This window comes from Ptychodera flava, chromosome 12 (assembly GCF_041260155.1).
Source record: "Ptychodera flava strain L36383 chromosome 12, AS_Pfla_20210202, whole genome shotgun sequence".
Taxonomy (NCBI): Eukaryota; Metazoa; Hemichordata; class Enteropneusta; family Ptychoderidae; genus Ptychodera; species Ptychodera flava.
Genome location: NC_091939.1, coordinates 1,910,363 through 1,922,001, shown reverse-complemented (window position 1 = coordinate 1,922,001; position 11,639 = coordinate 1,910,363). Strand labels below are relative to the sequence as shown.

At 37.1% G+C, this 11,639-nt stretch overlaps 1 protein-coding gene across 1 annotated transcript; it reads right to left on the bottom strand.

Moving 5' to 3' along the window:
• Window positions 1-486: 486 nt before the first annotated feature.
• On the bottom strand, window positions 487-10,841 carry LOC139145990 (uncharacterized). The gene is made up of 3 exons (XM_070717438.1): window positions 10,621-10,841; window positions 8,071-8,195; window positions 487-995 (listed from the first exon to the last, which is right to left on the bottom strand). The coding sequence occupies exons 2-3, from the start codon at window positions 8,171-8,173 to the stop codon at window positions 487-489; spliced, it is 612 nt and encodes a 203-aa protein (XP_070573539.1). The 5' UTR covers window positions 8,174-8,195; window positions 10,621-10,841.
• Between the last annotated feature and the right edge of the window lie 798 nt (window positions 10,842-11,639).

The window sequence follows — 11,639 nt, the reverse complement described above, 5'->3', positions numbered from 1 at the left end:
GATACATGTAAACACGGTAAATTGGCAATCAAGTCCAAGTACAAGTACATGGGTAGCTTCAAGTGCATTTTCTAGACTGCAATATTGGTAGTGCTAATGAAAAATTTGATTCTTGTGCTATGAATTGTGAATATGCCATGGGTTCTTTTATAATTGCACATGAAACCTGTCTAAACCGAACTGTTCAGGAACTGACAAAATTGCTAGGTTTGGAGAGGTGTTTGGTTTGTAGAGGTCCTTGTAACATAGAGTTCTACAGGAAGGGGACTGGGAAAGGGTCTAGTTTAGACAGGTTTCCAGTTTAGACAGGGTTTTGTTTAGACAGGTTTCAGCATATATTTGAATAGGTACACATGATATGCATACATGTAGCTTCCACTCTTGCATAAGATGACAAAATAGCAGAGTTGTGAATATGTCAGATGTTTTACAAATTAAAGATGTGATACAGTTTTTGAGAAATTTCAATTATCAGTACTGATGGACTTACAGTTTGACCAAGGACAAGACTCTTCCAAGGTTTGCTTTCTTCTTCTTTGGCTGACCATTCTCCCCTTCCACCACCTCCTCTCCCTCGTCGTTGAGCTGGTGTTTGATTCGGAAGACCTTCAACTTCCTCAAGAACACCGGATAGAGCAGACAAAGCAGGAACTCAATCAGGGAGAATGCAAACGCTGCTATGCAACAAGCAATGTATGTTGAATGCATGTCTACCTCATTGTAGGTTTTATTGACCAGAACCAGAACACCCTTGGTTGTGGTGTAGGCCAGACTCAGAAAAGTCAGCAGTATAGTGAAGACATGTAACAGGGTCTTGTTCCTCTTACGTTTAGGATTGTACGGATCCTCAATCTCTTCCATTGCCAGTTTTTCCAGTTTAATGAAAACAAAGAAGAGAATACAGAGTTTGAGTAAGGCAAGACATGCCAACTCAAAGACTGACTCCATCAGTTTGAAGTGAATTATCATATCTTCCATGTAGTGTGTATGGCCTCCTGCAATAAATCAAAGTTACACAAAAATTAGAAGACTGACGGAAAAAAATATATATATTGTTGCTTCTTAAACCCTCGACCACCATTACCAGGGTAATCATACGAAGATAACACATTGGATACATGTATCATAGGAATATCAATCACTCTACTGGGTATTCATTATTTGGCAAGAAATTTCAGGCATTCAAGATAGACACCAATCCTATTACATTGTAGGAGCATAGAGCCGGTAGTGTGTGGCTCAGTCGCCCACATTTCAATAGCCCGGATCACAGCATCAATCATTTCACTTTCATCGGTATTTGCCAAAGTTTACTCGAAACAAGATAAAATAAGACAAGTCATCGTTGATGACACAGTCCCCGCTTGTCCATTTTGTTATAATCTTTGGTGTCTAGGTAGCTGTGGTCTAGGTCGCTGTGGAATGACATTGATGCAACGGGTGCATCAGGCCTGTGACTTGCATAATAAAGTAATCTGAGGAAAGTTCAATAAAATTGACCTATCTCTGCCAGTAATGACCATTGAAGGAACTTTTGATTACATCACACATAACAATGCCCTCACTGCCTCTAGTGTCATGATGGCACATACTATACACATGGTTTGGTAGAATTTTCGAAATGCTATGGGATTGGGTATGTTGTTGTAATCAGCCATCAGCCATTTCGGATCATATAATGAAACAATTTAATGTGCACAAGAATGCAGCCATAGTATTTTATCTTCGTATGACGTTTGAACAAAATCAGTCCATCGAGGGACAGTGACCCATGTTTATGTTTCAAAGACATAAAAAAATCACACCAAAATTGTAATCAAATGGCTGTCTCTTGACCATATGGATCATAGCACAAAATTAGTAGACATGCATATGTATGCCATAGTACTTTATCTTTGTACCAAGTCTCAACAACATTGGTTAAGGAATATTTGCATATAATTCAGCCTCAAAGATATGAAAAATTCAAAAATGACCATTGGGCAGAGATATTGGAAAAAAAATTTACAATCTGGCAGCCATATTGGAACATGTCACGAAGAAAATTGACATGTATGCCATAGTGCTTGATCTTTGTGCCAAGTTTGGACAAAATGGGTGTAATGACCTTTGAATTATGCTTCAAAGACATGCAAAATTCCAACAAAATGGCAGTTCTGCAGCCATATTGGATCCTATCGCAAGTTAATTGATACATGCATATGCATGCCATAGTACGTGCTTTGCCTTTGTGCCAAGTTTGAACAAAATCGGTTCAAGGATGTTTGAGTTACGGTTCAAAGACATGAAAAAATCGCAAAAAAATGGCCACCTGTCAGCCATATTGGATCATTTCACAAAATAAATTGGTGTTCATATGAAGGGCATACTGTTTTGCTTTTGTGCAAAATTTGAACAGAATCGGTTCAAGAATGTCTGAGTTACGGTCCATAGACATGAAAAATCGCAACAAAATGGCCGCCTCACGCCCATATTGGATCGTATCGCAATATAATTTGACATGCATGTGTAGGCCATAGTGTTATGCCTTTGTGCCAAGTTTGAACAGAATCAGTACGAGGATGTTTGAGTTATGGTTCAAAGACACGAAAAATCGCAAACAAAATGGCCGCCTCGCGCCCATATTGGATTATATCGCAAAACTATTTGACATGGATATGAAAGCCATAGTGTTATGCCTTTGTGCCAAGTTTGAAGATAATCTGCTCAAGGATGTCTGAGTTATGGTCCAAAGACATGAAAAATCGCAACAAAATGGCCGCCTCGCGCCCATATTGGATTATATCGCAAATTATTTGACATGGATATGAAAGCCATAGTGTTATGCCTTTGTGCCAAGTTTGAAGATAATCTGCTCAAGGATGTCTGAGTTATGGTCCAAAGACATGAAAAATCGCAACAAAATGGCCGCCTCGCGGCCAAATTCAATCGTATCACAAAATAAATCGACGTGCATCTGTAGGTCATAGTGCTATGCCTTTGTGCCAAGTTTGAACGAAATTGGTTCAGCAGTGTCTGAGAAACTGTTGATGACGGACGGACGGACGGACGGACGGACGGACGGACGGACGCACAGACGGACCCAATCTATAAGTCCCCGCCGGACTTCGTCCGCGGGGACTAAAAATCACTCGAACTGAAAATCATATCCCAACTTAATACCCTCCACCCTTATGGTATCAACCCCAAAAGACTGATGACCCCTAACTCTATATCCATTTTCACCATTGTATTAGTCTGAGCCACACACTACCGGCTCTACACTCCTACAATGTAAGTTTCACCACTGTAAATAGTGTATTTCCTTATCAGTTCATCTTTTTTATTTTTTGCAACTATTATATTGCATATTGTATCCATTAATTTAGCAACCACTATACTGTATTCATTTTTACCACTTCTGTACGGCTTTCACAAATAGCTTTGTTATCTTTGTATTTACGCTTTGAATATGTTTTCTTTCATTTGTTTAGTGCCCTGAAGAAGAACCCCCGTGTGGGTTCGAAACGTCAGCTTTAGAAATAAAAGGAGTCAATGTACAACCAGAGACTGAGAGTGACTTGTTTATTTAACAAACTTGATTTATGACCTACTCAAGTCCAAGTCTCCAGACCCGCTGGTGTTGCTATACCCTGGTTGGACTGATACTGGTATTCCAAGCAAACTCATTCAAGATAGTCTAGAGGTTAACACCAATCCTATTGGCTATGAATTCTGATTTGTTACTTTATAAAATTCTTGGGTATGTCCAGATGGTGTGTGAAATATTATGGGATGCAATGGGGCCTTTGACTACTACCTGAGTTTTCTGTAATAGGCTCACCCACATAAACGCCCATGAGCGATTTTTGGGGGTTTGGCGCATGTTTTGGATTTGTTTTCCTTATCTTTACCTGAGACATCTCAATTTTCCTTGTCCTAATACTAAAACTCACCAATGAGCTGTAATAAAATGACTGTTTTGTGGTGAACAAAATAAAAACAAGCGACCTAGCGGCCGATATAGCTCCGCTGTGTTTATGTAGAGAATAACTATTTTTGACACATGTTGATGAAGAAGGTGGAAATCTTTGATAGCTCAATGCAGTGGCCAGAGAAAAGTGGCTAAAATAGCTGCAAAAATACACAATTGAAGATTTCATCATACTTTGAATATATCACATCGGATCATCCCTAAGAACATGTCAACCAAAGCTATCTGATGAGTAGTTTTTTGAGAATAAAATTTTCTGACCAAAATGGCAACAATTGCCCCCAAAATATAAAATTGCAGATTTCATCATCATTTCAATAAATATCATTTAGTTAATCTATAGAAACCTGTATACCAAATTTCAAAGCTATCAGATGAGTAGTTTTGGAAATACATATTTTTTGACCAAAAATGGCAAAATTGCCCCAAATTACAAATTGCAGATTTCATCATAATTTCAATAAATATCATTAAAGTGATCTGTAGGAACTTGTATACCAAACTGCAAAGCTATCAGATGAGTAGTTTTGGAAATACACATTTTTTGACCAAAAACGGAAAAAATTGCCCCAAAAGTGCAAAATTGCAGATTTCATCATAATTTCAATGAATATCATTTAGTTCATCTGTAGGAACCTTTATACCGAATTTCAAAGCTATCAAATGAGTAGTTTTGGAAATACAAATTTTTTAACCAAAAACGGCAAAAATTGCCCCAAAAATACAAAATTACAGATTTCACAATAATTTCAATATATATTACTTAGCTCATCTGTAGAAACCTGTATACCAAATTTCAAAACTATCAGACCAGCACCTTTTGAGAAATACATTTTTTGACCAAAAATGGCAAAAATTGCCTTAAAAATGCAAATTTGCATATTTCTGCACAATTTGAACAAATCTGAAATAGATCATCCCTAGGGACATATGTACCAAATATCAAAGCTATCTGACTGGTAGTTTTGAAGAAGAAGATTTTTAAAGATTTTTTTACCAAAAATGACAAAAATTGCCTTAAAAAATACAAATATGCAAATTTCACCAAGATTTGAACAAATCTAAATGAGATCACCCTCAGTAAACTGCATATTAAATTTCAAAGAAATCGGACAAGCGGTTTCAGAGAAGAAGATTTTTTTACCAAAAACAGCAAAAAATGCCCCAAAAATACAAATATGCAAATTTCACCACGATTTGAACAAACTTAATGAGGTCACCCCAAGTGAACTGCATATAAAATTTCAAAGCAATTGGACTTGCGGTTTCAGAGGAGAAGGCAATTGTTGACGGACGACGACGACGACGACGGACGACGACGGACGACGACAGACAACGACGGAAAATCAACCTATTTGATAAGCTCCGCGTCGCTGACAGCGGAGCTAATAAAGAGTTTCTGGCTTCCTGACGCTGCAGCCATTTACATCAGACGCCTCTACTGTATTGAAAATAACTGCAAATGAATTGAGAACTTGGCTTCTACCAACGTGCTCTTCCTGGTTTAAGCTTGAAGCCCAGAGTGACACGACCTTGTGCTCCATCAGAAAGTCATTAGCCACCTTCACTACAGTAGCCAATCATACACCTACAAGTGTTTCCTCCAAAACTTTTGACCAATCACTAGTCAGTAAATTCCTGCCTCTGGTTTACTTCATTTGTAGCAATCAATCATACAGTGGCTGCCACAGGCCTGAAAATGGCTGTATCTGCTGCTGCCGACAAAACAATATTTTCACGCTTTACTGCGAACCGCTATAAAATATTATTTGTCACTATTTCTATGAGCTTCAACTCAAAATACAAGCTTTTGTGAGTACTTTTACTTTAAAGTTGGTGTTTGTTACCCTACCAAATTAATGCTCTGTGTTTATTAAGCTCCAAGTGTGCCCCTGCAATTTACCAAATTTTTGAATAAACACCCTGGGCCAATTATCAGACAAGCGACCTAGCGGCCGATATAGCTCCGCTGTGTTTATGTAGAGAATAACTATTTTTGACACATGTTGATGAAGAAGGTGGAAATCTTTGATAGCTCAATGCAATGGCCAGAAAAAAGTGGCTTAAATAAGCTGCAAAAATACACAATTTCATCATACTTTGAATACATCACATCGGATCATCCCTAAGAACATGTCAACCAAAGCTATCCGATGAGTAGTTTTTTGAGAATGAAATTTTCTGACCAAAAATTGCAACATTGCCCCAAAAATACAAAATTACAGATTTCATCAGAAATTCAATATATATTACTTAGCTCATCTGTAGAAACCTGTATACCAAATTTCAAAGCTATCAGAACAGTACTTTTTGAGAAACACACTTTTTGACCAAAAATGGCAAAAATTGCCCCAAAATTACAAAATTACTGATTTCATCATAATTTCAATAAATATCATTAAGTTTATCTGTAGGAACCTGTATACCAAATTTCAAAGCTATCAGATGAGCAGTTTTGGAAATACACATTTTTTGACCAAAATGGCATTAATTGCCCCAAAAATACACAATTACAGATTTCATCAGAAATTCAATATATTACTAAGTTCATCTATAGAAACCTGTATACCAAATTTCAAAACTATCAGACCAGTACTTTTTGAAAAAAACATTTTTTGACCAAAAATGGCAAAAATTGTCTTAAAAATGCAAATTTACATATTTCTGCACAATTTGAACAAATCTGAAATAGATCATCCCTAGGGACATATGTACCAAATATCGAAGCTATCTGACCAGCAGTTTTGAAGAAGAAGATTTTTAAAGATTTTTTTACCAAAAATGACAAAAATTGCCTTAAAATACAAATATGCAAATTTCACCAAGATTTGAACAAATCTGACTGTAGTCACCCTAAGTAAACTGCATATTAAATTTAAAAGCAATCGGACGAGCGGTTTCAGAGAAGTAGATTTTTTTACAAAAAACAGCAGAAAATGCCCCAAAATACAAATATGCAAATATCACCACAATTTGAAGAAACTGAAGTGAGGTCACCCCAAGTGAACTGCATATAAAATTTCAAAGCAATTGGACTTGCGGTTTCAGAGGAGAAGGCAATTGTTGACGGACGACGGACGACGAGGGACGACGAGGGACGACGGAAAATCAACCTATTTAATAAGCTCCGCGTCGCTGACAGCGGAGCTTAAAACTCCACACAGAGTTCCCTGTGGCTTGAAGCAATGACTCAGCATTTTGTTCTTTGGTTTAATTTGTTAATTGATACTTGTTGCTGCCATTTAAAAAGATAAAATGAAACACCATCAAAATAGACGACACAGCAAAAGGAATTTGCTATGGTAAGTCTACCTGAGTGTGTATGTATAAGAACTATTGCTGGTACGGTGATAATTGGTGATTTTAACTTTTTAACTTTGTACTTTACAAAGAGGCAAAACAACACAACAAACTCTTCCGTTGAAACTTCCAATTTACTATTTCATCATTTCCTTGTCTCATACCTTTTGGCTTGGGCACATTCTATAGGCTATGACATGTCTTGGCAATAATGAAACTATGCAAGGGAAGGAGATCTCCACCAAAAAATGCAAGAATGTTGGTTTACTATTTCATCTTAAACCGCTACCTTGTTATATAGCTATCAAATTCTAATTCTGTTGAACAATTCTTGGAAGCTTTTCAAATTTTCTCTCCCCTTACTGAAAGAGCAATGGTTGTAATTATGATATTTTTTGTCATCATGTTAGGAATGAAGTGATCATAAAAGCCCCGAGGGGGGTTACTCCCATAGTATTGTACGGGTATGTGCCACCCAAATGGGTCACTTTTCACGAAAAAATCACAAAACATGGGTCAATTTTCCGAAAAAATTCTGAAACGATTGGGTGGATTTTTCATCTGAAAAACCTCAAAACAATGATTGATAACAAAGCAAATGTCCCATGCTTTAAGAAAACCTTCATATCTAACCGAGTAGAGGTGAAAGTGTTTTATCACTATCATTCTGATTATCACCTCTGGTCATCACTGCTGCACTAAAGTATGGTACGTAGCAAAAGTTTTAGACCATACACATCTCTGAATGTAATTTCTATTTCAAACACCTTGCTGAGTAACTGGAAATCTTGGCTTACCTGTCAGCCATAGTGTTACACACGTTACTGCATCCGCAAAGAAAATAAACCTTGCCAAAGTACTGTAACGTAAATTTGGTAGAGTGTAGTAGACATGAGCCATCTTGATGGATTCTTACTCAAACCTGAGAAAACAAAAGAGCATTGTTGAAAGTGCAATGTAGATGAGTCCAAATCTGTAGATCATATTGACAATTAACTTTGTAGCAATCAACTGAATTTTCTGTAAAAGATCTTCAGTACATACGTATTTCAACTGCAGACAGAAATGTATTATCCTCAACATTAATATTGATGTCACTGATAACAAAATGCCCTGAAGCTATTATATCCTTGAGTTGTAAGGATAACCTAATGACAAACAAAATTACAATAGTATCTTCAAAGATATCTGGAAAGACCTACACCTGTTTCATAAACCCTACTCTGAGGAATTTGTATAGTTGTTAATTTACTATGAGTCATCAAAGCCTGCAGGTGATGTCATCTGTTTGAGATCCTTCAGTCTGTGGGGTATAACAATTAATTGCTGCTTAAAAATTGTCTCTTTATTTATAGATCAAAGGATGGAACTGTTGGAGAGGGAGGGAGGAGGGTACAGTAATTACACTAAAAACGAGGCTGGCTTCATTCTCATCATGTCAATGCAACACATGGCATGGGCAACATTTCAAGTGAAATAATCTTTTCCACTTTGACTTGAAAGTTTTGGAAACGGCTCCACTCGAAAGTATTGTCAATATTGCATCACCACTTTTTCTTTAAGTCTAAGATCAACAATGTCAACAATTCAAACAATAACTGTCTCAGGCATGGCTCACTTTCCACTGTGCTTTCCACTGTGAAAAATGTTAGCCACCTGGCCCCATTAGCAAATATAAGAAATTATTGCCAGTTTGACTAATCAAGAGTAAATTCATCAAACTAGCAAAAAATTGTCTCAGTGGAAATTAATGGGTGTCAATTATATTTAAATGCTTAGTTTAATATTGAACGGAAAAAGCACATCAAGTTTTAGGTTTTTTCTTGATAGTATTGTAGGTACATGATATACCAATGTGTGTCTTGGAGTAATTTTTACCTTTAAGCCTTTGAGCGCTGTAATTTTTCACACCAAAATTATAGTGTGCAACATTTTACCAATTTTGTGAATTTTTCTGTAATTTTGTTGACAATTTTGGACCAAATGCACATCACATTTTATTAACTTCAGATTTTTTATCAAAATTTTAGTAAAAATTAGAAAAAAATTGACTGGTGTACATTTTGATATAGGCGATAAAAATTGACTTTGGTGCTCAAAGGGTTAATTTAATAGGGCATAAATTTTTATTTGGAAACGGCATACCTTGGTAGGAAATTGCGTCAGATAGAGTAAACTGCATAACAGAGTTTATAAATTTGTCAATGTCAGATAGCGTCATAAAATGCGCTGACACAATACTACTACTATCATGTGAAGGATGAGATGACAAGTTGAATACTGTGTCTGCTGACAGTTGCACATTGCTTTGAAGTAGAACAGGACAGTTCACTTGTTTAGAAAAATGAACAACATATGAAAAATCACACAAACTATCTATTGAAATTTCAGAATTTTGATCCATTTTTATTTATGACAATAAATTTGAAAAAAAAAATATTGTAAAAAAAATTGATCTTCTGAACGTAGGATACGGTATAAGAAAGCTGGGACAGCAAAATACAATAGCCTTGTTCACGGTTACAGGTTTGTTACTAAATATAGCTGTACGCGCGCGACATCGGACACGCAGCTTGAAATGCGGACAAATTTTATCAATGTTGCATGCGTGGCTGTTTTTGCAGCTTGTACTCTAAGTCGTGAATATGTTTTTTAGTATTCACTGTTACACTAGCAGTCGCCCACTGAGATGTATTTTCGTCGTTCTTGCATGCGTAATTTTCAAAAGCGTAATCTAAAAATGCGGACAAATATTTATTTTTACATATTAATGAGAGAACAGTGACGTAAACTGTGAACGGCCCTATAGTGACACATTTTTTCACACGGTTTTGGTACGGTCACCGGCTGGTACACTGTGGCCTCTGGCACTGCAAGACAGTTCATCATTCAGATTCATGGTCTTTCGGTAAAATATAGACCATTATTTCGTAATCGTAACTGGTTCACGTTTGATGGAACATCCGTCGACCGGTACACATACTGATCTCCAGTGCTTTAGCATGTTTTATAGGTCTGTCTCACCTGACATAATTCTCGGTATACCGGTACCAAGACCTACCGACGTACGTCCCATATTTTAAATCGCATCAATCATAATTCCCATTACATTGACCCAAGGTACACCTCTTGGAACATATACATATTACATAATAAATATAAGTAAAAGTCTCCAAGGTTCGATGGAGATGTGAGGACAAAACTTTCAGCGTGACTGGACTTTGAAATGTGTAAATCACAGTGGTCGTGGTCCACACACCTGCAAGTGAAATACAGCACAGCACTGCATGTGTGTCCCGCAGTGGACGGACTCTGATGACGGAGGTAGGAGACGCCGGCGGGCTTACCTCAGTACCTGTACACAAGCGAGATCCCGTAGTGTAGGCTGCGGCTGCATGTACTGGTCAGCTACTGTTGAGATTGAAAACGACCTGACTGGCGGACTGAATCTATTCGATGCAAGTATATGGGGGAATCTGTCGAGTCATCAAAGTCAGTCAATGCGCGGGCACACCAACCTCAATCGGCCTAGGTCAACAGCAGGCTGACGATGACGATCAGGTCAACAGTTACGTGACCGTTTTGACAATCAGTGCGCGTGCGCAGAGTCACTGAACAAGGTAAACAAGGGGCAGCGAACAAGGGACCGGTAAGAATTTTACTCCGGGTTGCATCAATGGCGGTTTTCTTGCATTCAGTTGAGTCGAATGCCTGTGGCAGTGTTCATCATATTTGCGACAAGGCTGACTTTCATGTAGAGATGTGAGAAAATATCATTCCAATATCGTCACTTCTTCCTTTTTCCATTAAATTCGGTTCTGAAAACCGCCGTGAAAACAATGTAAGCTGCATAAAATAACAACGTGTAGATAGTCCATGTCTACTCACCGTGGTGCAACGGTGAGGAAGCACCACAGGAAACCAGAACAAACAAAAACAAAAAAAAGATTAACAAAACTAAAATATAAGTAAACAATCAACTAATCAGACAAAAAACGAGTGAAATAAATATCAAAAAGTAAACCGACAATAATCAAAACCAAATAAAAAATAAATAAACAAACGAATAAATAAATATAGAAAACAATAAATTTGATAAGAATCAAACAGAAACGAACAAACAAGTAATAAATGAACCAAAAAACATCCAAAACATTACATAAATGCATAAATACATAAATATAGAAGAAATCAATAAATTGAATAAGAATTGAAATAATTGACTAAACATCACATGCAAAATGCTGCGTCGGTTGTTGTCCACAATCACTACCAACTATAGAGGGCAGTGATACTGACAGTGCATTTTGTATATGTTGCAAGTGTTGTTCGTCGGCCAATCATTTCAATTCCTATTTTATTTGTT

Excerpts from the sequence above, each read along its gene's own strand:
- LOC139145990 (XM_070717438.1), bottom strand. The coding sequence starts at position 8,173 with ATGGCTCATGTCTACTACACTCTACCAAATTTACGTTACAGTACTTTG. Across the intron at positions 996-8,070 it reads TGTAACACTATGGCTGACAG|GAGGCCATACACACTACATG; the intron begins GTAAGCCAAGAT and ends GATTTATTGCAG.